Below are 26,895 nucleotides of genomic sequence, written 5' to 3'. Positions count from 1 at the left end.
GGGAAAACCCTTGGCATGAACACACCTTGGGGACGTGGAGTCAAGGCCGATCGCAGAGCCTGCGACTTTCAAAGAGTGAGAGAAAGCTTTCAAAGAGAGGGGGAAGACGGAAGCCCGGTGTGTACAACCACAAAGTAAGCGGTATGAGCAGGAAGAAAATGAAGAAGTACCTGGCAGTAGTGCAACACGGGTGGAGAGTGGTGGGCAGGATGAACGAAGAACAGCGACAAGACTACTCTGACGGGAAGCCTGAACAACGCCCGATTTTCAGCATCTGCGGGAAGCAGATACCTGAGGAGGAACCAAGAACTGAGGAGCGCAAAGCAGTACCTGAGCGAGAGTCGAGCCCTGCAACCTTCCCCCATATAACGAGAGATACCAGGGGACTCTGGAATAGTCAATGGGGAATCATATGCGGGAGAAAACTTGTCCCAGTATTAAGGACACAAGAGTCAATATAAAGTTGAATGACTGGAACTGTAAAAAAAGAGAAAGCAAATAGCCAAGCCTGTAGGGGAAGACCAGTGTTATTTGGGGAGAGTAACTCGTCCCAGTTCTGAGGCCAAAAAAGCATTAATTAAACCAGTTAACAAGGGATGTGAGCAATATATAAAAGAGATTTGAACAACCGAGGTGGGGAGCCAACAGAGACTGGAAACTAAAACCCTGGGACGAAGGACAATCATCATATATCTTCAGAGTTGAAGCCTTTAGAAAGTACAACCCTGAAACGCATAATGAGAAAAATTAGATAAAGCTCACACATAAACAAGATAAAAGGGCACAGACAGCCTGGGAGAGAGAATCATTGGAGAGAAGCCAAAAAGAGAATCGGGGCAACCATAAATTAGGAAAGTGTTAGGGAGAATTCTCAGAAATGTGCTAATTCCTCTCTACCTTAGAGGACCCCCAGCAAATTTGCTGGATTTTGATGGCTTGAATTATTAACCTGGATATAGTGAGACCCTTTTCCCCACTCATGTATTTTTATGTGATTTTGAACACTGTTTCTTTTGGTTGCGGAATCTGACAAACTCCATAGGCATCATCTTTTACATTGTGTCACACAGCTCCTTCAGTGCAGTGGCACAGGGAAGTCTTAGATTTCCCAAAGGTTTAAATAGCTTCTCTTGGATAAACTACTGTTTCCAAGAGCAGTGAAGTGAAATTATCTTTACATACATTTGTAACTTTCTAGACCCAGCATACACTATCTTACAATAGGGTGCTGGAGGGGTTACTTAGTATCCCCTTTGTCTAGTTTCTCATGTAACATTTTTATGTTATCCTTTCCTCGATGAATGGCTGGTGGCACTGGTTTACTTTTAACTACCGTGGTGTGCTTTTACTGCGGCCTGCGTTCGCAGCTACAGTAAAGCACCCAAGAGTGCCATTTTTGTCAAAATGGCCCTGGTCGTCGTTTTTTGCCATTTCTTTGTGGAAAAGCCCTTCTTGAGATTTACTCTGTGCGCCAAACCAGGTTTGGTCCCATTGCTAGTTCTGCCTTTGGCAGGATTCACAAGTGAATCCCGCCTCTGGCTCCAGGGTGTCTGGCGGGGGCAGGAAGCGAGGGAGGTGGCAGAAACTCCTGTGATTAGTCTCCTAGGAGACAGGAATGCACTCTGTGGTGATTTGCCGGCTGGCTGTCCGGCAAGGACAGCCACCCTTGCTGGGTGACTGACAGCTAAACTGGAATGAATGGGAGAAACCAGCATAAAAGGCAAGGCTTTTTGGCTTGGAAGGCAGAGTCGACCACTGGATAAAGGAATCCGAAGAATAACTTGGAAGAGACGCCTGCTGCAATTCCTGGACCGTTGGTTTGCCTAGTGAAGCCCTGCTGCTGTGCTGAAGCTCCAAATTTGTCTCGACTAGAGAAGCCCTGCAAGGACGACTTCAACCCTTCAGTTGGTGGGACCAATCAACTCCAGTAAGCCACCTGAACATCCATTTGAATCTGGTTGAATTTCCACTGCATTCGCTGCTGGAACCGAATAGCTAGGGAGAGGAAAACCAGATCGTGTGTGTTGCTTTTAAGCTGGCCAAGAGCTCCAGGAAGATTCTCCAGACTGCCAGGAAGCAGGACTGACCAAGCCCTAGCCACCTCAACAGAGTGCTGGACCCCAGATGCAATGAAAGCCCATCTCGACAGCCAGGAACCACAGTGTTGCTATTTGCGGTAGACGATAGGAGCTGAAACACCGAAGTGACACTTGTTTGAAGATTGCCGGTTGCGGTCAGTGACCGCCCCATTGCAGTGCAGGAGTCCCCAGAAGTCTTCCATCTTGTCCCCATGGCTGAGGCCCAGGAACACCAGGATCTGCAGTGCTGCACAGGAACAGAAGCCATCTGCTACACTTTTCTTCAACCTAAAGGTACTGTACTGTCTAAGAGAACTTACCTCTTGTTGTGCAACCTCACTTGTCCTCGTTGGAGACTTGTCTTGGTTGCTTCTGTAGAGTTGCTGAAGAGTTGCTAACAGTTTCTTTACCTCACAAGCCTAATCAGCTTGTGGCCCTACTTTGTAGAATAAGAAGAAATCAAAGACTTCTAAAACATTGTGCAAGACTTTTACTTACCTGCAAGATGTGCTTCAGTTCACCTTGACTTTTACTAACTTAACATTGGCTGGCCTGGCTCCCTGAAAGACTCTGCTTATGTGTTGTGCCTTCCTTAAAGGAAAGAGTTAACTGACTTTGCATTTGGGTACTTACCTGATTAAGAATAATTGTATGAACACTTGTCTTATTCTGAAACCTCTTTTCTTGAGACTCCTCTCAGTTTTTTAGTTTTTTGTATTTTTTATTTAAAATTTTGTTTTTGTTCATCAATTTTATTGATTTTACAAAATGTTTTCTTTTGGGCAACTTCTGGAATTTCCAGAAGATTATTTTTTTTCGTTTTTCAGCTGGTCCGGTGTTTCATACTGCCACGTTTTCTTCTCGGTCATTTTCAGGAATTCTCTGCTTTAGAGCATTCTCCTAGGGCAGCTTTGAGAATCTTTGCTGTCGCAATTGTCCAGCTGTTTTTTTTTCCACTCTCTAGACTGTTCCATTTACCCTCCGTGAAGAAGAAACTTGGTGGTTCTAGGAGTGGGTTAAGATACGCTTTTCTTAAAGGCATGGTCTAGTAAAAATTTTTATTGTCCCTACGGGTCGGCCATGTTTTTTTAAGCCTAAGTGGCTCGATTTTAAAAAACTTTCCTATGGACCTTACCCGAGTTTTCGTCCATTAAACGCACGCGAAAACAAGCACCAGGGAGCCGCCATTTTCTGATAATCCTATCTTTTCCCCCATCGCCCTAGCTGACCTGCTTTTGCGGCACTAAATCAATTCCCCCGCCCTTGAGCCTGTCATCAGCAGACTCGTACCGCCCATTTCCCAACACCAAAGCACGTCTCATGTCAACATTCACTGCGCTTCAGCTAATGACGTGTCGCCATGGAAATGGCAGGACGCCTCTTTCCTCAATAAGTATAAACAGACCGTTTCACAACACACAGCAGCAGATTTTCGATTCCTTTCCTCTCTCTGTGTTACTTTGAGTATTCTGGGACTCGTTTCAGTGCTCTGGTCAGCTACCTTCGTCGCTTGTAGCCCGTGTGAACAGATACAAGTACCACAGCTATAAATTATTTTAGTTTGTTTAACACACAATGGCTACAATAATGCCCTACATGTACGAGCCCGAGTATACCGAGGCGGAACTACTGGAAAGGAAAGCACGCGAAAACGATGGGGATTCGGACGGCAGTTGGCAGGACGAATCAACAGATGAAGAGCCTGGGTCTAGTCGAATGGACGGCGTCTCCACCTGGTGCACATGCAACCGGTGCGAGCTAATGCCAACTGAGGACGAGAACTGCTGCTGCCGAGAAAACTCGGGATGCCTGGCCTACATTTCGGAAGGCGAGCCACGACCACAATGCATCACCGAGCTGCCAGACTTCAGGGCAGCCTGCCTCACACGGGCCGTGTTGAGAATAATGATGGTGCTTATGCAAGAACTTCGAGCAACTATTCGTCCTCGTAATCCGAGTAACGAGTAAGTATACTCTGCTTGTCATGCCACTCCTATTTCATGTTCTTCTACTATATCCAAAATTACATCTACATATCATTGTAACGCATGTAAGTCGTTTAATAGTGTGCATTGTCTAGATAGCATTTGTCCGTGTAAAATGCCATTAGTTACAAGAATTGTCATTGACAACAAACGTTTATTAAACTTATCTTGGTCATTTAAAAACAGTTTGTTTCATTCCTTTTCACAGGTGGTACAGGCTGGTGGCCTATCGTTCCTTTACATGGTGGCTTCACGGGAGGCTTGGACACCGCGTTCGAAGAGTGATACCCGCCTGTGCCGTTCGTGCTATTAGAGAAACGTTCCCGAGTGACAGCGGTCAGTACAGGGGATTTTCTCTCGCTGTGCTGCAACCTGACCTGTATAATCTTTAAAGTCTTGTATTTTTGTGTCATGAAAATAAAATACAAAATAAAACACCACATATATTTTAACAACGGTTGTCTCGATTTTTTAAATGGATCAAGTGTGTCTCCATTCAAGGATGGACGTCAGACATCTGTGCTCCGAATGGGTGAAGGTCTGGTCGCTGTGAAGCAGGGTGGTCACTATCTAAGCTAACATAACATATTCTCGATAATGCATGCACTAAATAAGACTTGTTCAAAGTCTTTCAGTAGGTTATGTCTCTATAAAAGTCACACATATATCTATACTAACAATTACCATTGGATTATACAGGCCTTAGGGTCTTGACCACTATAATACACCGGTTGAAGTGTGGGTCTGTGCTCACAAGAATCTCCGGTATGTGGCATTTGTTATTGATAAGCAACAATATACTATCATTGATATAAAGGTGATATACTGTATATTGATATAAAGGTGGTTCGAGCCGGTGGATGCGCGCTGGTATGAGGGGCTGTCAGGGGCGCGAAAGGCCAAGGTGCCAAACTACATGTACACTTCAAAAGGTGTCCCACGCCAAGGGGCCATCGGTCACATGGCCTCCTCAGACCCCGTGTCTCCAGCCAGGCCTCCCCTTGATGCAGGCCGCCCCCCTGCAATCCACATAAGTGTGTCTCCATTCAGCAGTCTTCCTGTGCCTTATCTGCACGCCCCAGGCCCATCCATCCCACCCCCATGTATCAAAGGCGGTTCGCGCCGGTGGATGCGCGCTGGCATGGGGGGCTGTCAGGGGCGCGAAAGGCCAAGGTGCCAAACTACATGTACACTTCAAAAGGTGTCCCACGCCCATGGGCCATTGTTCACATGGTCTCCTCAGACCCCGTGTCTCCAGGCAGGCCGCCCCTTGAAGCAGGCCGCCCCCCTAAGACCACGACATACATACGTCATTCATTCACAAACACACCCCTGTTTCTAATACTTTATAAACCACTTGATATGTCTCATGAGAACATCTTTGTGCTTTGCAAGTCAACTCCTGAACGTGTTACCTGGCAACCACTGAGATCTACGCTAATCTGCTCGTCGTCGTGCTATCCGTGAACTTCTGTGACCGCTTAGAGCAAACCCATCAGTGTGCTACCCGTGGCCACCCACCTATTCTCCTGCAACATACTGCTCTGCTTGCTGAATCCAACTGTTTGTTGGTCAAGGTAAGGCCATGTATCCTTTTCATATTTCGCAGATTTTTAAATTTCTATCTATTTACGAGTTGAGTACACAATAGTGCTAGGTTCATTGGTCTCATTGCTATTGACTTGAGTTTCCATTGCTATGCTATCAATAGATCTATTTATTTTCATCTTTGTCTATTGTCATCGAATTACACCCTTCGGGGTTCCAGTCTATAATGTAAGCATGTTTCCTTCTCGTGCAATACAGAACATCCAAGGGATGAGTCACATGTTCAGTTTTTAGTCACATCATTTATACATTTCTGCAATTTATGCAAATACTAAGCCGCACATAATGAACTGGTATAGTTCCTGCGACCAAAACAAATCTTGCATTGATCATTGTATGAATCATTTACTTTTGTATCAAATCTTTATTCTTGAAGATTGTATAATAATGTCGATATTTACTTTTCAGATTTATCAACAATGCCTGCCTGTTCGATTAGCGGTTGCCCTTCGAAGACCCATGCGAAATCTGAAGGCACTACAATGCATGTATTCCCGAAAACTGTTGATCGAATAAGAGAATGGGTCAGACATTGCGGATATCCACTGGATGAGCTGGAAAGTAGAGTCCAACAAGTCTTACAGGACAAGAGGGGTGATCGATACCGCATCTGCAGCCGGCACTTTTCCTTGGACATGTACACAACATCTTGGGTAACAAAGAAGAATAAACGGCGAACGACACGGAAATTGCGCGAAAACGCTATTCCCACTCTATTCGTCCACATTCCGCCACCGGTGAGTCAAGTGTCCGGATTTAGCTTTAGGCCTTGCGGTAGTGTGTAGGTAGCCGAATGGATTAATTGATATTGTAGGTGTTCTATCCCTTGTAATAATTTCGATATTGATATGAGTGTATAGCTTTTTGAATAATGACATTTATCAATATATTCTTTTTCGATTTCATAACCCACAAACGCAATGTATATATATATATATATATATGGGGACAGGGAACTGTGCTGTATTGAGCATTTTTCAAGTATTCTGTCGGCTTACATGGCTATTTTTAATATTGGCATTTCATTATCAATCCTTAATTGACCTTTACAACTTCTTGACTATCCCTTCAATCTGAAGCAAGAACATTCTACATCCTTGAAGTGGTCGCAGTTATCAACCACTTCTAGCGCGTATCAGGTAATCTTACTAGGCTAATCCGCTACATACTTGTTTTATTTATGTCAAGTAATAGTTTTATTCTATCGTGTAATTACTTTACCGAATGTTTGGTTACTGCTTTCCAATTGATATACACCTTAGTTATCGTCCACTGGTGTTTGTTTTCAGTTCTAATTAGTGTTATCCATACTAATGCAAGTACTGTCTTTCAGGGAGATGCTGAAGCGTCCGCCACATCTACAACATTTCTAGATGTTCTTCAACAGCAGGAGGTATGGATACTGACGGCTCCATCGAGCGTCATCATCAGAGCTGGAATTCTTGTCGTTTGATTGTTCTACACAATGTTTCATTCGTGGTTAGCCGTTGATATGTACCTGTGCTGTCAACCCCAGGTGTGTGTTATGTTTTCACAATTGTAATCCTCACTAATGCAAGTACTATGTTTCAGGCAGTTGATGGAGCGTCAACCCCTGCACTTGATGCAGAGCCTGACATTCAAGTATACGAATCGGCACAACAGCTTTCGGAAGTGCGCACTACATTTGCAACATCCATAGATATTCTTCAGCAGCACGAGGTATGGATAATGACAGCTCCATCATGCGTGATCATATAACGTGATTCCATTTGCTATACTTTCTTCCCTATTAACGCAAGTGCTGTGTTTCAGGGAGACGACGAAGCTTCCACCACAATCACAACATCTCATTTAGATGATGCAGATGTAAAGGAATCGTTGAAATAAGTCGATGAAATGTGATCATATTTGGATTTTCCTTGATTCTTTTGGACAATGCATCATTTGTGGTTATCTCTTTATATGTACCTGTGCCGTCGACCCCAAGTGTGTGTTGTGTTTCCAATATTGAGAAGCATACTAATGCAGGTACTGTGTTTCAGGGAGATGCGGATGCCTCCTCTCCAATACAACCATTCATGACAGTCCATGCAGAGCCAGAGGTATCACTGGTCGAATACTTGTCGTTTGATTGTTGCACACAATGTTTAAATCGTGTTTGGCTATTGAGATGTACCTGTGTGTTCGTCCTCACGTGTGTTTTATGCTAACAATATTTTGATACATAGTAATGAAAGTACTATGTTTCAGGGAGACGATGGAGCCTCATTCCGTACTGTCTATGCGGATACAGAAAATATAGTCGTTGCAGTGCAAGAGGAAGAGAGGACATGCGGAAACTAATCGGAGCTACAGCGTGCAGATGTTGAAGGTCGAATCAAAAAAGTTGCAAAGAAAAAAAAACAAAAAAAGGTTAGTTACAAACAGTTCATAACTTTAAAAAAATGTTTGTGCTGGGGACTATTTTATGTTTTTTTCCAGTCAATTCTACTACACTCCATCTTGTGTTTAAACTGAACATCCCTTTTCCAATCTCTCCTCCAGGTACCCGTGGGTGTCAGAACTATACACACACACAGACAGTGAAGCGAATGAGAGATGTGGCTTGCCAGACCGTGTACACTATGGAGGAACTGTTAATTGAGGCGAGGCGTGTTCAGGCTCGAGATGCTCATGTCCAATGGCCAGAACATGAATTAACTGTGTTTGGAGACTACAGCAAAGTTGCATTGGACCATAGCTACAGTGCGACCGCACCACCACAAGAAGATGTTATTGAATGTATTGAAGATAGCTCTGACGTAGTTGCAGATCAATTCACACAATCTACACCCGCCAAAAATTTGCCACCCAAAAACCTGTCGACATTGTTGTGTTCTCCCATCAATGTTGAAGTAATAGATGTCGAAATGACAGAGAATGAACCAGCCGCAGCATCCATAGACGCATCAGAACTTGATATCAGCGATATTACTTTCCAATGTGTTGAAATCTCCACAACGTCACAGGCCGAAACAACGTTGACGCAGGATGACAGTCTAATGAAAGAGAGCAAATACATTGTATTCGACAATTGTTTGATGGAAATTATAAGTATGCTGAAATGTGTGCATTCCATTAGAGGGAAAGTATGTGGGAAGCCATTGATTAATGTGACTTGTCAAATAAAAGGCAGTAACATCAAAATAAATGCCGATGCCGCCTGTAGATTAAATCATAGGTTCTCATGGTCTGCACAACCGATGCTGGGGAAACTGCCAGCAGGCAATCTATGTGTGCAGCTGCATCACTTTTTAGTGGCTCCAGTTTTAGAAAGTTAGAGGCTTTCTTTCAGTTTGTGGGACTCCATTTCATTTCTAAAGCGCTGTACTACATATACCAACGTGATTATCTGTTTCCGGCCATTAGTGATGCTTGGAAAATTGAACAATTGTCTCTAGCAAGTACATTCGAAGGCAAACGATTCAGGCTAGCCGGCGATGGACAGTGCGGCAGCCCTGGATTTTCTGCCAAGTACTGCACCTACCACTTTCAGGACATGGATAGTAAGAAAATTGCGAGTTCGGTGGTCGTGCAGGTAACACAATGTACATCGTCAGTGGCCATGGAGAAACTAGGTTTTATAAAATCAGTGGAATATCTACAATCTAGGGGAATGCACATCGACCTCATAGCCACGGATAGACACGTTTCAATTGCCAAGACAATGAGAGAGCAGTTCCCACATATTAAACATCAATTTAACGTATGGCATCTTGCTAAATCAATCAATAAGAAAATCTCGCCTGCAGGGAAAAAAAAAGGTTTTGAAAGTATTTTGCAGTGGTCACATTCTATCACCAACCATCTTTGGTGGAGCTCAAAAACTTGTGAGTGGTCAGTGGAAATACTACTTGAAAAATGGCGGTCACTGATGCACCACTGTACCAACGTTCACCGCTCGACAGCAAATGAACATTTCCACCAATGTGAACATGGCCCTTTGTCCCCAGAGGAGGCACGGAAGAAGAAGTGGTTGATTCCATCTTCACCGACACACAAGAGTCTGCAAAGCGCATGTGACCGAAGAGCGGATGAGTCTAGAGAACAAATGATTGCTGAGCGCATGAGCACGTGGACTCAGATGAATGTCGAGAGTGGACGAGTGTGGAGAGCTGATGAATGAAAAGGGCGGAAATATGTGGAGGATGAGAGGGCGGAGGAGAGAATAGCTGAATGTGGGGAATGGCTGAATGTGGGGAATGGCTGAATGTGGGGAATGGCTGAATGTGGGGAACGGCTGAGTGTGGGGAACGGCTGAGTGTGGGGAACGGCCGAGTGTGGGGGAACGGCCGAGTGTGGGGGAACGGCCGAGTGTGGGGGAACGGCCGAGTGTGGGGGAACGGCCGAGTGTGGGGGAACGGCCGAGTGTGGGGAATGGCCGAGTGTGGGGAATGGCCGAGTGTGGGGAACGGCTGAGTGTGGGAAACGGCTGAGTGTGGGAAACGGCTGAGTGTGGGGAACGGCTGAGTGTGGGGAACGGCTGAGTGTGGGGAACGGCTGAGTGTGGGGAACGGCTGAGTGTGGGGAATTGGCTGAATGGCCGAATGTGTGGGGAATGGCCGAATGTGTGGGGAATGGCCGAATGTGTGGGGAATGGCCGAGTATGTGGAATGGCTGAATGTGGGGAAGGGGTGAATGTGGGGAATGGCTGAGTGTGGGGAACGTACGTAATATGCATTGATATGCGGGAACATTCGAAGGAACATATATCATACCACACCTCGCTCCTACTCTCCTCTTTACACCATCACTCAAATAGAACACAGGGATACTATGACACCATTTGGTATAACTGTTCTCATATCAACATCTCCCGCTCACTCCCCATCACTCTAAGTAACCACCGCTGGTTTAACACCCCCAGCCATGCGTTTCTCCTCAGGCCTAACGCAGCCACTCTCGAGCTGGATTAATTCTGCCGGAGCGTACACATTCTACTGACCTCTCAACCACCACACCTACCACTAAGGAGCAGCTACCACATTAACCACGCACCAGCTGCACACATACTTTGTGCGCATACGCATTTTTTGTCTCTCTTCACCCCCTCTACTGACTCGAACCTCGGTTCCCAAGGGCGTTCAACCTACCAGCGCCTTCAGACCATACCAATGGTATATAAGGCGCTATATAAATGCAAAATAACAATAACAATAACAAAGCCATTGAGAAGATTGTTTTCAACAAAACTCTATCAAGAGATTTGAGAGGACTGACAGAATTCTGTCACACAGGAGATTTGGAGGTGTTCCACAATATGTGCCTAAAGTACAGGCCAAAGCGCTTGCATTTTAGCTTTCGGGGCATGAAACATCGCACTCTACTAGCGGTCTTAGCCCATAACAGCAATGTCGGACGTGAACAATCTAGGACATGGGGTAAAGTAAGGATGCCTCGCTACACTAAGGTGTTTTCAAAACGAAGTAAGCAATGGGTGATCAAACCAGTCTATGATGAAATGCAGTTCGACTTTGTGAAAGGCCTTATTGTTGCTGTGTTAGAGAAGCACAGATATGGAATTTTGGACGTTTCTGTGCAGAGCAGTGATCCATTGCCACCGAACATTGCGACTGTGCCATGCCCACCCGAAGCACAGCTGATTGTGAAGTACAAATCCCGGTTTAAATAATTGCAATACGATTGTCTTTTTGTAAATAAATGTTATTGTACAGTGTACCTGTAAACCTAACCCCTACCTTCACCATCATGGGTGGCGAACAAGCTGGGTGTCATGTTTGAATTCTCTCTATTCACCTCACATATGTGTATGTATATATTTTTCTCATGTCTCATCTCATGTAAATGTAAATGCTGCGCACTGTTAACGGAGGGGAGGCTTGCGTATTGCAAATAATAAAACAAACAAACAATAAATCTCACTTTTAACTCAACTCCTGTGGTACTTTATACTTTCCCTGTCCTTCCGCCAAAAAATTAAATGTCTCAATTTGGGCTGCAAAGCTCGCAGACAACGGGGACAAAATTGGGGCACTTGGAACGCGCCAGCCAAGCGGGCCGTGGCATTTGGGAGAGAGGCCAGTTCCCATTTGCACATTGAGGCGCACTACATAGACGGATTCTAAACTTCAAGTTCTCACAGATGCCTGTACTACGTGATGTTGCAAATAAAGAATGCGAAGGACAGCGCCCAGATGAGGCCCACAAGTCGCACTGGAAGTATAAGGGTCTATTGTTTTTTGACCTCGAGACAGGGACCATGCCGAAAGAACTACATTTGAAGGGAGTGCGCAATAACATAAGAGACGATAAGGCAGAAAATTCAGAAACTAGACCGAGTTTCATTTTAGGTCAGTATACGAAAAATCGTGGTCAAGAGCACGGTCCGTTTTACAGACTGCATTACGAAGAGACACAATGGAAATTTCAAATATAATGTAAGTAAATCTTTACACGCTTTTATACCGGAATGAAGATTTAATGAATGGATGCATGAATAAATGAATGAATGAAGAGCTAGGAAAAGCAAGTAAAACTGTTCGTAGTGGGCACATGGGCATGCAGGTCCACTGGTCTCACCGATCTCGGTCCTTGGCCCAGCCACTTTTCCCTGCACTGCCTACCTGCACTACGGGACTGTCTCTGTATCCTTCAGCCCCTTCTCCCGGCATTTACCTTGCACTTGCCACCAGCTGGCCCTATTATTTAATTTGTATTCAACTAACCATGTACAGCCCTTCCCCATGCACGATCAGAAAGACACCTGGCCTAGTAGGATCGTTGTCTGTCTGCCCTTGTTCCCCACCTACCTCGTCACGCCTAGAAACACTTGAGTATAGGCGCGTTACAAATATCATATCATTCCTCACGCATGTAGACTAACTGTCGTTTATCATTGTGTGTTGGCCTCGATTTATCTCGTTACTTTTCGCATTGATTTTAGAGACGAACATACTCCATTGAACTATCCTTGCAAGCAAATAGTTTCTGATCGGCCGTAATAAATAAAATGAGTAATATTAATGAAGTTCGGCTAGCGAGACTAATTATTTCTTTTTTTTCATAACAGGTATTTGATCCCTTTCTGCCACTGCCATCTGTTTGAGACACCGGCGGATGGATTCTTCAGCAGACACCTGCAGCTTCGTGTCAACAACTGGAGCACGATCACCATATTATGGGACGATCGCCAAGGGCCCACATGCCATTACGCTGTACTAGTGGCTAAAGCAACATATCAACCTTTAGGCTGGACTAGTGCCTAGTTGATGGAACAGCCTTGCGGTTCACCGTGCTTCCAAAGTGATTCTTTGTACGAAAATGAACACCCTGTGTACCATAAAGGAACAGCGCGTGACTCAAGATGAAACGGAACAGTTATTGCGGATACAGATAAAAGAAAATAAATGGCTTCCGGAGTTCATATGGCAATTGCTGAATATTCTCTAAACATTTAATGTCAAATAAATGTACTTTACCAAATGTACCGTGTTGCTGTTTCATTTTAAAGTACAGTTTCATATTCCGAATTGTGGCACGCTGTGTTGTGAGTTGATCTGTGTTGGTTTCCGGGTTCTGTGTGGAGTCGCGCAGAAGACGACTGGGCGTGTTTGCCTACGCAGCACAGTAACGTCACGGGGAGAGGCAGGGAATATGAATGTTTTGATAATGTCAGGCTCAGGGGCGGGGGAATTGATTTAGTGCCGCAAAAGCAGGTCAGCTAGGGCGATGGGGGAAAAGATAGGATTATCGGAAAATGGCGGCTCCCTGGTGCTTGTTTTCGCGTGCGTTTAATGGACGAAAACTCGGGTAAGGTCCATAGGAAAGTTTTCTAAAATCGAGCCACTTAGGCTTAAAAAAACATGGCCGACCCGTAGGGACAATAACATTTTTTACTAGAACATGCCTTTAAGGCTAAGGTTTCCGGGGACTCGTCAGCAGATGTCAGACTGATTCAGTTACAGAGGTATCCTTAAAGAGTCTGCAGACGGAGGTCGGCGATAGTCCCCTTTGTGCTCGAATTTCGTTAGTTGGAAGGAGATTCAGCCTTGCCCTTATGAATGTTTGTCTCAATCTTTTATTCGGGAGCCTCTTGATAACTTGTTCAGTTTCATTGAGTTTTCTGTTGTGCCATGGCAGGTGATTAAGTAGTTTGTTGTAATGTGACCTGTCTTTGGTTTCAATCCAGTCACGTTCCTCCATTTTTTTTCTCAATTTCTGTTGGGTTTTGAGATAGTTCCTCCTCGGAACATCCGATTTGTTCCAGTTGGTGTTTTTCTTTGCTGCCCAAGCTGATAACATTTTGCAACCTCCTTTTTGTAGTTCTTGGTTTATCAAGTTGTATTGAGGTGCTGAGTCTGGAATGATCACTTTCCTGTAGAGCGACATTTCGTTCGAATCTACTGTTGCTTTCAATGATAGAAGGCCTAGTTCTCTCCTGATTGCCGAAATAGCAGTTGACTTCGGAAAGCGCAGCACTTCCTGCCAGAAGTAGCCCTCCAGCTTTGCCCAAATACCCGATGGAATTGTGGGAACGGCTTCTACTCCATATGTCAGTGATGGGACCACTTTAGCCTTATATAACTTTATCATTGGGATCAGTGAGAAGAACAAGTTACTCTCTTACCTGGTAACGTTCTTTCGATGGGATGGCCCGACGACGTATTCCATATCTATGACAGTAATCACCACAGCTGTGCTGCTTCGGAAAATCTTTCGGCGTCTGCGTCGATGACGTCGATACGCTGTCCTCGAAGGCCTCCGTTGAGCCAACGTCACCGCATGTTATAAGTACGACGCACAACGCCCGTAGCCTCAGTTGTAGTTTTTTCCCAGAACGTGTGGCACCAATCTTCTGCCACTATGACCACGGAAAGCCTTGCGGAAACGTAAGCTGCAATCGCATAAGGAATTCTGTAGCGGGGTAGGCAGGGAGGGAGCGATATGGAATACATTGTCGGACCATCCCATCGGAAGAACGTTACCAGGTAAGAGAGTAACTTGTTCTTCGAGGGGATTGGGTCCTCCGACGTATTCCATATCTATGACAGACTCCCAAAGCAGTACCAACGTAAGGAGGTGGGAAAAGAATTTAGAATATAGAAATTTAGAATGCCCAATCAAATTGCACAGTAAAGGACCGCCTTGCCAAAGGCCAGATCCTGCCCATGAAGAGAATCTAGGGAGTAGTGTCGCACAAAAGTATGGACCGAAGCCCAAGTGGCTGCTTCACAGATGTTACGAATAGGAACACCCCTCTGCAGGGCAGTAGAGGCAGCCATATCCCTAGTAGAATGGCCCCGTAAGCCTACAGGAGGGTCCTTACCCGCCAAGCGGTAACATTCAGAAATTGCCAAGATAATCCATCTAGACAAAGTCTGCTTGGTAACAGCTTGTCCCAAACGCCTTACAGCGTAACCAATAAAGAGCTGATCGTCCACTCTGACCCGGGACAGGCGTGAAATGTAGAAGCTTAAAGCTCTCCTAGGATCCAACCTATGGAGCCTCTCCTCTTCCTTATCAGGATGTGGAGGAGGATAAAACGCCGGAAGAATAACCATCTGGCTTAAATGAAATTCCGACACCACCTTCGGAAGAAAGGAAGGATGAACTCTAAGGACAACCCTGTCCTTATGAAACACAGTGAAGGGTGGCTTAACTGAAAGTGCCTGCAACTCACTCATTCTGCGAGCGGAAGTGACTGCAACTAAAAATACAGGTTTAAGGGTTAACAGTCTCAAAGGACAAGACTGTAAAGGCTCAAATGGGGCACCCATTAGGAATTTTAGAACAAGGTTCAAATCCCAAACCGGCACCTGAAAAGGAGACGGCGGGAACACATTAGTGTGCCCTTTGAGAAACTGAGAAATTAAAGGAATTTTGAAATAAGAACACTCCTCAGACGAGCGCTTAAATATGGACAGCGCCACCAGGTAACCTTTAATGGTACCCACTGTTATGGAGAATTCTCCTTCTAGTGCCAATTTCCCTCACCTAGTGAGTCCCCCAGCAGCTTTGCTGGATTTCTGGAGTTTATTTTTTTCACTTGGTAAGAGTGTACACCTTTTGTCCACTCTTACCTGTGTTTTGCCATGTGTGTTTCTACTATGTGTGATCTTGGGCTCTGGAGCACACCACTACAGGACCCCCTTTTGTTGTGTGTTACACAGCACCTTCAGTGCAGTACCACAGGGTTGTCTTTGAGACTTCCCTCTGACTCCATTTCTCTGGGGCTGACTACTGTCCCCCAGAGAAAAGTAAAGTTGCCTTTAACTATACATAGTCACTTGAACCACAGATCCAGTACACCCCATTTTACATGGAGTACTGGAAAGGGTTACTCCTTAGCCCTTGTTATCTGTACCTCCTAGATCATTGTTTCGCTCTTTTAACATTTAGACTTGGCTGGTGGCAGTGGTATCTACCCTAACTTTTCTACCGCGATTATACTATATAAACGTGGTAATGCTTTTGGCTAGTTTAGCAGCCTTAAGCATGAACCCGCTTGACCAAATTGTCTTTCTTTTGGCTCCGGTCGGGTTTATTCGCCATGTCTTTTTGTTAAAGTCCTTCTTCTGTTTTACTTTGCGCGGCAAAACAGGTTTGCCTTCTTTGTTCACCGTCTTTTGGCGGGCTTCTGCAGAGAAGCCCTCCTCTTGGCGCCTGGGTGTCTAGGTAGACTGAATGTGAGGAAGGGGTGTAGTCACCCCCTGCACAGGGTATCCTAGGAAACCCAAGTCGTACTTTGCCATGATTGGCTGAGGTGGTTGTCCAGGCTGGACAACCCCCCTGCTGTGTGATTGACAGCCCGAATTATATAATGCCATCCTGTATAATAGCAAGAAAACCATCCCGTTCCTCCCCTTCGGGAATGTGTTCAGCCGCTAATGAAATACAGTTTCACAGAGTGTGCGTGAAACGTGACAGGGCACACACGGAGTTGGCTGCCTGTAAAGTCATACCCCCTGAAGAAAACACTTTCTTCGCCCAGCCATGAAAACGCTTGTCGTCCATATCAGGAGGGATGGTAGGGTACGATGCCTGCTTTGCACCACCAAACTCTCCGGAGTGGGGTGCGTGTTCAAGTAACAGGGGTCACTACTGGCTGGGCGGTATTTTCGTGGCAAAGACTTGCCCACTGCCGGGAGACTCTCTGGAGCAGTCCAAGCCGCTGCCACTCTTCTTTGCAGAGCCATATAGAATGGCAGTACCGGGTCAGTTGGTGGACCTTGGTCGAGGAAAGCCGTCAGGTCATCCTGCAGAAAATCCACTGGTGGCGCAGACCACCCCAAGTATTCCGAGACCCTCGACATAAGGCGCTGGTACGAGGACTCAGCATGGGTGCCAGGCTCAGGCCTACAGAACTCCACCTCCGGAGAGGTGTCCAGACCACTGGCGTCGTGCAGCGACTGACGCAGGTCTTCAATCTGGCTATGACCAGATAATATGTCGTCAGGCACCTCATCAGGCACCATACCTTCCTCAGACCTTTCAACCACCTCAGAAATAAAATCCATAGGCTGTAATGAAGGCACAGAAAAGGGGACAAAGACATTTTTCGCCTTGACCAGAGCCTTTCTGGAGGGTTCCACCATGCCACGGGGTACCTCCAACAAAGCAGCCTCGAAAGGCATCGAGGGCGTTGATGGAATCAGCGTCGACGTCGAACGTGGCGCCGACTGCTTCGACACAGGCCTCGAGGGCAGAGCCCCGAGCGTGTCCTTCGACAGCCTGGGCGTCGATGGCTTCCTCGGAGGCGGAGCCTTGAGAGTCCCTCGACGACCTCGGCGCCGATGTCTTCCTCGAAGACTTCACAGGCTCACGCGGTCTCGAGGGCGTCGAGGACCGGGACCTGGAACAGGCATGTCTAGAGCGACCATCCTTGTCCACCATGACGTCGAATGTCCCCGGTGGTCGCGACGACCGCTTCTGCCCGAAAGCATACAGAGTGGCGTCTCTAGCACGGTCACGGCCGGCGCCTTACGACGGCGCAGACGGACCGGAGCCCTGCAACTGAAAAATCGCCATCATCTCCTTTGGGAAGGAGTCCCATTCCTCAGGAGTGGAATGCTTGTTGGGACAAGCAACCCGCCGACGGGCGGAGTCCTCAGACGAGGACGGGGAAGGCGACCGGTGCCGGCGCTTCGGTGAGTGCCTCAAAGAGGCAGAAAAATGGTGGGACCAACTCCTGGACCGAGACACCCCGGACTTACGCCGACGATGCGGAGAGTCGCCCCTCGAATCGTCAGTCGAAAGGCTGGCGGATTTCAACTTCCGGGTCTTGGCCACCTTACCTACAGAAAGCTTCTTACGCTCCTGCAAGGCCTTCGAAGTAAGCGACTGGCAGTCCACACAGTCATCCGTGTCATGTTCCTCCCCGAGGCACCAGAGGCAAGCGTTGTGCATGTCCGTCAGCGACATCTTGGACCTGCAGTCCCGACACTTCTTAAAACCCGGCCGCAGGGTAAAAGACATGATGATATATACTTCACAAACAAACAGGTTCGAGGAACCGAAAGAACAGAACTCAGAAGAGTCGAGGCGCGTCGAGATCTCCGAAGCGAACACGTTCGCGGAAAAAATGGAACTGAGGCTATGAGCGTCGTGCGTCCTACTTATAACATCCAGTGACGTCGGCTCGACGGAGGCCCTCGAGCACAGCCTTATCGATGTAGGACGCAGACGCCGAAAGATTTTCCGAAGCAGCAGAGCTGTGGTGATTACTGTCATAGATATGGAATACGTCAGAGGACCCAATCCCATCGAAATGTCCAAACATTCTGTCCATAGCGCGGGCTTGGGAGGTGAGCGAGTCTTTTCCCATAAGTAGCTCTGCATTTTTGCTCCGCGGCCTGTGCTGTCCAGGATTACCCCTTGATATTTGAAATCTTTGACTACTTCAATTTTGGCGTTTTCAAGGTTCCATTGGTGAGTTTTTTTTCTTGTTGCTATTTTTTCAAGAATCATGATCTTGGTTTTTTCTTTGTTTATCTCAAGGTTGTTTTTTTAAATGTGGCTGGCCAAGTTGTTCAGTTGGCGTTGCAGACCAATCTGAGTCTGATCCAAAATGATAATGTTGTCGGTGTAAAAAAGCCTAGGAATCGTGGAGACTGACTTTTGGTGGGAAAGTTCTGATCTCTTTGCATGAGTCTTTGTAATCTGAGGAAGGCAGTGAATAAGGCGGTTCCTAGGGGGCAGCCTTGTTTTACTCCTCTGTTGATTGAGATTTCTTCTGACAGGCCACCATTTTGATTCAGTTTAACTCTCATTGTGGTTTTCGAGTGGAGTGCTATAATTGGCTCCAGGATTTGATTCGACAGTTCCAGGTTTTGAGTTTGGACCATAACTCCTCTCAATACTATTCTAAATGAAACAGTGATATATTAATGTCCCCAGCACCCTAACTATTGAAGTCATCTGAGGGTGTAGGTAGTGTATGTGGGCCATCCCAAATGGGTATTTGCTGATTTAGAAAACTAAGAGTGTGTATTTTAAAGTATATTTGTGTGTTGCTTTACACTGCCCTTCTGAAGAAGGCTTATTCAAACTGACTGTTAAATGAATTAATAATTGTTTAATCAAGAAACCTTGTGTGTAAGTTTATTTGAATACTTGTCACTGTGAATCTCCAACTCCCCTACAGCTCACATTGACCCCTCTTGAGATAAGCCTGGCTGCTCAACACGCTACCAACCTGTGTAGTACAGACTTATACCAAAGGTTGGGTTCCTACTGCCAGGAGGTCAGGGTTGTTGTAGTGCACCCAAAGGGTACTGCATACAATCTCGCCTAGTGTGAATAGCATATATGTGCTCGGAGCCAGGGATAAACGTGCAGGAAGAATTCCCATTTTTAGGCGCAATTAGTGCTGCGCTATTAGCACCGAAAATTCCACATTTGGTCCAATGGGCTATTACAGTTACCGCCAATCCTTGATCCGGCGCCAATAGCGTCGGGCTGGTTGGCGGTAACACTTTTAGCATGGGCAGTAGCCTGCGGTAATACCGCCGGGATACCACCCAACTCGTGATGAGGTCCATAGTCTATAAGTAGTGACAGTATTAGGGACTAGTCAGTTTCCCCATAAAAATTAGCAACACAGGCAAGGGTAGTAAAGCAGATGGCTTTACTTAACTCCAAAAAGTCAGGACTGGATTCGAAACAAGCAAAAAGAAAGGGTGTCTCATAGAAATCTATGGAGGGAAGTTGCAAAAAGAAAATCTTTCCTGACAGCCTGGAAAAGTTTACAGGAACAATTACCTAGCTGCTGGTCAGTCTCCCTCCTGCTGCACAATGTGAAGTTGGAAAGCATCCATGGCGTAGTCCCATAATTATTCCTCGACACCAATGTTATTATTGTTGCAACAATACTCAAGTGCATTCTCACCAGTTCTCATCCCCCACCTCTCTTCTCTCCCTAATTAAAGTGTGCTGCCAACTTGTTTTCTTTAGTGGTCTTCTCTGCCCTGCATTTTGTTTGCAGACGCTGCAGAATAAAACTTGTGAAAGAGGGCAATGAATCTTAAGCGGAGCAAAGCCATCATGAGGGATTACTCTCAGCCATGACAGACAAAACGAAATTCAGTACCAGACCACTAGTGGGCAGGATTATGCATAGCGTCCACACTGACTAGTGTGACATTGCATCCACAACGAAACCCCTGATGTACCTCAACATCTCTGCCACCAGTATATAGTGACAACCAACAAAATAAAATCCGGTCTAGTTGGTCACACATCGAATCTTCCGCACTAGCACTCTATCCTAAACCACAAACAGCACCCACCCACGTGCCGGGTCTCCAAACTGCTTACTGGAGCCTAGTCAGCCCACCTAAGTGCTAACTCAGCGGTCACCAGGGGCGTTCCAATCACAAAGGGCATTGAAGCCATACAAATTGGGAAAGGGCGCTACATAAATGACAAATACAATACAATAGCGTGTGAACCTTTTTACAGATTCTCTCTGAAAATGTATGAATGCTTTAATTCTTCACTAAATAGGATGACGGATTCATGACATGAGCAGCCAATATTGCTCAGTTTAGTCTGGACAGTGTTTTAAGACTGTTTACAATGTCCAGCCCTACATCGAAAAAAACAGCAATGACAGGGATGCAATCCTAAACTGGACACAGTAATTCCCAGTGTTTGAGCCTCATCATATGTTTCCTTCCATTCCTTTCAGGCTCTTTTCACTGATAAACTCAACCATTAACCCCACAATCAAATACAGCATTCAATGTTACAAACTTGCAAGTGAACCCCACTGTACAAAAGGGTTCTGACCGGTCACAAAGGGAGCAACATCCGCTCCATGTCTCAGATCCGGTTTCCAGGGCCTCTTGTGGCAAAGATCATAACTGGCAGGTTAAAGCTACATTTTGTAAAGTGCAAGAACCACAACTCTCAGCTGAAGAGATCACATTGGACATCAAGAGGACCTGCCACTGAGGACATTCAGCTGTTTTCATGTGTAAAGGTTCATTTTTCATTCATTCTTCTTACCGGTGTCACACAAGCTGCAGCCGTCTCCAGAAAGAGCTGGTTAGGAAGCAATGGTGAGAACATTAAGATGAGATCATGTGTGAATGAGATGGTCTTACCCGGTAGCGAGATGCCTGGGAGGCCGTGCATACCAGGCAGGAGATGATGGGGCGGAGGGAGCACCCCATGGTGATGTGGCAGCATGCTGCCCATGTTAATCATGCCATCAACAGGGCCCTGAAAAGGAGGCATGCCAGGTGGGTAGCCACCCATCATACCTTGAAGAACACAACAAATGTAAGACATGCGTCAGTAACATGCATCAGAAGCCAAATAAAAGCATGCACGGAAATGAGCATGTGTCTTTAGTAGCAAATGAGAGAAACGGTTAGGTTCTAGCAAGACTGCACAATACTAGAAATTAAAATCACATATGAAATACATTGAGTAGATGAATTTGCTTTTATTATGTGAAGCAGCTGCCTTTCAATGTTCATGATGTTATTATGCAACCTGCAGCATACCGATGGGCTTAACAGCAATAGAAATGATACAGACCTCACATGGCCGACTACCAGCATTCCTGCAGACTTTACAAGAACTCCACATGTCTCATACTGACATTCCCCCATAGCTTACAAGGACAGATCGCCACATACCCATATATCTCACACAGATACCTACCGGCATTCCTGCAGACTTTACATGATATATATATATATATATATATATATATAATACATTACTAACCGTAATCGTATTTCTGATGCTTGTATCTGCTTAGATTCACATGCTGTGCATAGGCAGACATCTAGTGGAAGCTGCAGAGTATTACAGTTGTTTTCTAAATTCGAAAAGGGACGTCGACAGGGCGTGCCAGTAATACTATCCCTAGTGTGACGTCCACTTTACCCATGGTCATTCACACGTCGAGGTCCCTCAGATGGTTTGGTTTCTGACAGGAGGTAGCATGAAGTGTACGTGAGTACAGGTGTATCCAAGCAGATATGTATCAGACAAGCTCATAAAGCATCCATGCACCTTCTCTCCAAGGGGCGGAAGGTTGGGTAGCATGTGAATCTAAGCAGATACAAGCATCAGAAATACGTTTACGGTGAGTAATGTATCCCTTCTGAGGCTTGTAGAATCTGCTTAGATCACATAGTGTACATAGATTAGTGAGCAGTGTTAGGAGAAGGTGGTGGGTTGTGACAAGGTTCATTAGCAAACAGATGTTTTAGATCCGCTTGTCCCACCTGTGTATCTGTATTGGATTGTGTGTCAATGCAGTAGTGCTGAGTGAAGGTGTGTACCGAGCTCCATGTAGCTGCTTTGCAAATGCTGTCTAGGCGGACATTTGCAACGAAAGCCAGAGTGGCTCCTGTGCTCCTTGTAGAGTGAGCTCTTGGCATAAAAGGCAATGTTTTGTTGGAGAAAGAATAGCCCAGTTGTATACATCCGACTATCCATCTGGAGATGGCATTCTTGGAAATGCGGTCTCCTCCTCTGCCTGGTGCTATGGAGACAAACAGTTGATCTTTTTTTCTCAGCAGTCTGGTCTTGTTTACGTAGTAAAGGACCGACCTCCTCACATCTAGGGTGTGGAGTTTCACCTCAGCTGAGCTGGTAGAGTTCTGGAAGAAGGCTGGTAGCTCAATGGACTGGTGTACGTGAAATATAGAGATGAATTTAGGGGAAAATCTAGGGTGAGTGGGTAAAACCAGTTTCTCCTGGTGTGTGATAAAGAAAGGATTCCTCCATGAGCTTAGTGTGTACTACATTGAGATCCCATCCTGGCGGTGGCTTAGAAATGGGAGGGTGGAGTCGTTTTACTCCCTCCGTGAATGCCTTAATGACCGGTACTTTCCACCATGATACTTTATTGTGGGAGGTGGTGTAAGCCGATAAAGCCGCCAGGTGGACCTTTATAGAGTTGAAGACTAACCCTGAATCTAGCAATTGGAGCATATAAGTTAGAATGTGAGATGGAGCACATTCTATGGGGTTTATCTGTTTAGACTGGCACCAAACTACAAATCACTTCCACTTGTCGAAATACCAGTGCCTAGCATTAGGTTTTCTTGCTTCCTTTAGGATGTCCATACACCTCTGTGGCAGATTAAGATGTCCGGACTCTATGACTTCCGGAGCCACGTTGCCAAGTTTATAGACTGGGGTTGAGGGTGCACTGTTCCCCCGTGTTGAGTGAGTAGTAGGTATGCCTACTACTGAGTGTTGAGTGAGTGAGTAGGTATGCCTGGCACAGGAGTTTGATGGGATCGCACATCGCCAGTTTGCACAGATGTGGATACCATGGTTGTCTGGCCCACATTGGAGCGACTATAATGAGCGTGACTTGTTCTCTGTGAATCTTGTTCACCACCTTGTACATGAGAGGAGTGGGAGGAAAAGCGTAAGCAAACCTCCCTGACCAGTTCATCGAAAGGATGTTCCCTTTGGAGCCTGGTTGTTGGAACCTGGACGCAAAGTCTGGGCATTGCTTGTTTTTGCTTGTAGCAAACAAGTCTAGCGTGGGGTAAGCCCATTGAGAGAAGAGGTGATCTACGACCTCTGGGTTTAGTTGCCATTCGTGTTCCTCTGGTAGGGGATCCCTTGAGATGTGGCAGAGTGCCCTTAATTGGGTACAAGTGTGCGAGGAAGAATATCTTGGATCCTTGCCCACTACATCTCGCCCAAAGAATGTGTGGACTGAATTCTGCAGCTATCATATTGCGCTCCACAACCCTGGACTGCCTGCACCGCAGTCACTCTCAAGGCTCTTCCAGGAACTCTCTACTTACTAAAGCCAACCTCTTATCTTAGAGTGACCACATCCTATCTTGAAAGAAAATGTAAAAAAATATCACAGGATTCGTCTGTCACTGCTCTCCTCTAAAGAGTTGACGCCTCACTCTTTCAGGGATCTTGCAAACCTGCCTAAAAACTGGACTAATTCACCCACTCCTTAAAACCCATTCTGGACCCAAGGGACCTCGCTAACTACTGTGCATTCTCCAGACTCCAATGTTTTGCTTTGCAGTAGCCAATCCACTCCAAGATTAAAGTCGTTGCCACTGCCTGCCCTGGGATTACCAACCTGGGTTTTGTCCCAAAAGCGGCAGAGAAACATCTACTATCCAGGTGGTGGACAAGGCTCTCCAGGTGGTGGACAAGGCTCTCCAGGTGGTGGACAAGGCTCTCCAGGTGGTGGACAAAGGAGACCCTTGCCTCTACTGGTCTTTCTGGACCTTCGTCTACCTTCAATAAGTTTGCCCACCATACTCTAAACAGGCACCTTGCGCAACAGGCACGGTTTTCAATTGCTTCTCCTCTTATCAGACAAACAGCAAGCAGCTTCAGATCTGGCGACTGCCCGTTTGCCTGCAGTGTTCCACAGGGCTCAATTCTCGTCCCCAGTAATGATCAGCCTGTACATGCAACCACTAAGATCACTGATGATCTGAACATCTTTCTATACTCCTGAGTGAACTGCTCCCACAACATCAAACACATACTGAAATGTATTACACCATTCAAACGTGGATGACATTTGCATTCCTAAAGCTCAACGCAACCAAAAACATAATTTATCCTCCTCAGTCACCCATCCCGACAGCTTCAGCTCTCAAGTCTCCCCCTCCACCAAATCCCACTAGTTCCAACGGATACAGTAACATATCCATCCAGGAGCATATTAAAAAAATGCTCTGACCACATGCGGAGATGGATTTCTAAAATCAGCCCCTGGTGGACAGATTTTAGGAGTCCACCCTATTTATGGTAAACAGGGATGACGCTACGGCGAGGTTAGCCAAAATCCAACCAAGGTAGAGTGGAAGAGCAGTCAAGGTTTAGTCTCATGAGAAGTGTGAGTAAGGTCAAGCGCTACAATGTAGTCCGGGATTATATACAAATGCAGTTATTTATTAGGTCTCTATGAACACACTAAGCATATCAAAAGCACAGGTCAGGTAATGCATTAAAAACATATATACACATTCACCTTTTAGAAATAAGGTTCCATTTGAATTATATACCAATATTCAACAGGTGAGAAATCCGATGCAGTTAGATGCGTTAGAATAAGCAAAACCCCAGTTCTCAGTCTTTAATCTTATGAAGTCCAGCCCTGAGATGTAAGGGTCCTTGTGCCCTACAGTCACAAAGTCCAAATTATAGTTTATTCAGAAAAGGTATTTCAGAACTGATGGAGTGGGCTGTGGTGGTGCTTTGAAAGTTCTTTAGAGTAAGATATTTTCTTCTACTATGTTAAGTACCACACTCTATCCTATTCCCAAGATAAGCCCTAAGGAAGGATCCTTAGCCCAGGATGACCAAAAGCCAGGTCAGAGGGAGTTTAGGGGCAAGGGGTCGACACCCAATGTTACCCTCCGGTAGACGGGGTGTGAGGGAAAACAAAGAAATTGTAACTTACACCCCTTACTCTGATTCTTCCAGGTGACACTGCAATTCTTCTGGAATTCACTGGGTACACACTTGTCTGTCCTTGGTTCGGTTCAGGAAAGCTCGGGGGTTAGTGTGTGCAAAGGTCACTTTTTGTATCAGGAGATGGTTGCGGTTCTCACCCGACAGTTCCAGGCAACTTCTTGAAAAAGTCCCCTGATGAAGAAAAGATGCCGACTTCGGCAGTAGAGACTCTTCAGTACACCTCACGGCATTGCAGAGATTGTTCCAGCGGAGGTCACCACTGTCAGGCAGTGAGAGGCGATCTTCCAGCGGTGAACACAGAAGCAGCCCCATGACAGCTTCTTTTGTTTTGAGATGGCTGAAATTGTGAGGACAGGCAACTTATGGCATACGCTGAAGATCTTACAAGCTCCAAGCCTCTGCTCGAAAAAGCTGTGGCTTCAGCCCAGGGTAGCTCAAGGGGGAGTTGTTTAGTCCACCGGGTGATCCATGGACACTTCTGAAGGCTTCCAAGGTGCGGATCCTTAAGCAGCGCCAGGACTGGTTGTTCTCACTGGTCCAAGTGTTGAAGCGCCAACAAGGGTCTTCTGTGATAAAACAGAGGAGCAGGGCTTCATCCGGCCAATCATTGGAGTCGATAGTGGTCAGCTGCAGGCGTCGTCCTTGAGTTGTCAGCGCGCTGCTCTTCTTCACAGAAGTCTTGGTTCCAATGATGTTCTGCTGAACAGTAGCAGGAGTCCTCCTTTTATCCAATATTCAGGTTGGGAGCAAGCCCAAACCCACCAATGGTAAGGATCTGCACCATTCAAACAGCCAAGGGCTGTCCAACCCTGTACAACCACTGGTCATCACTTCCGTCCCGCAATAAACTATAGGGCGCCAGAGGATGTGTACAGGGACCAGACAGTCCCAGCACCCTTACCTGGCTCTGAGACAGGCACGTAGCCCACTTGCCCGTGAAAGCAGCGGCTTTCACCAGGAAAGGGGGTTACCATGGCATTTCGTGACCTGGAAAGGCAGGAAGAATGTCAAAGGACAAGATGGCCAAAGAAGTGAAAATCTTGTGGCTCTGTCATAGGGTGCTAGCAGTCCTACAGATAAGGGGTTTATTGGCCTCTTTTACTCCCTAAAAATTGGCAAATACTCCCAAATTATAAAAATACACTAAGCTAAAAAAAAAGGAAAAAGGCTTGTAGAATCTTGCACCCAGCTTTCACCCTCACAGCTCCATGGATATGTTTGGGCCAGAAGGGCACTTAGTACCACAGGAAGAAGCTACTAGTTTAGCTGCCCGATTGGAAGAAGTAAACACATTTCTTTGAATGTGT

At 46.0% G+C, this 26,895-nt stretch overlaps 1 protein-coding gene across 10 annotated transcripts in view; it reads right to left on the bottom strand.

The window, feature by feature from the left end:
• PBRM1 (polybromo 1) overlaps positions 1-26,895 on the bottom strand; it is a 1,258,882-nt gene that overhangs the window by 134,393 nt on the left and 1,097,594 nt on the right. For 6 of the 10 annotated variants that reach the window (XM_069643172.1, XM_069643176.1, XM_069643173.1 and 3 more), the window contains one exon: positions 21,259-21,417. The exons of the other annotated variants lie outside the window; for them this stretch is intronic. In XM_069643172.1, the coding sequence (XP_069499273.1) occupies positions 21,259-21,417 (159 nt within the window). The remainder of the gene's footprint in view (positions 1-21,258; positions 21,418-26,895) is intronic. 10 annotated transcript variants of the gene reach the window in all.

The sequence above is a fragment of the Ambystoma mexicanum genome, chromosome 2p (assembly GCF_040938575.1).
Source record: "Ambystoma mexicanum isolate Mex_15411 chromosome 2p, UKY_AmexF1_1, whole genome shotgun sequence".
In the NCBI taxonomy this organism is placed as follows: domain Eukaryota; kingdom Metazoa; phylum Chordata; class Amphibia; order Caudata; family Ambystomatidae; genus Ambystoma; species Ambystoma mexicanum.
Note: the sequence above shows the minus strand (reverse complement) of the source record. Positions and strands in the feature narration are given on the sequence as shown.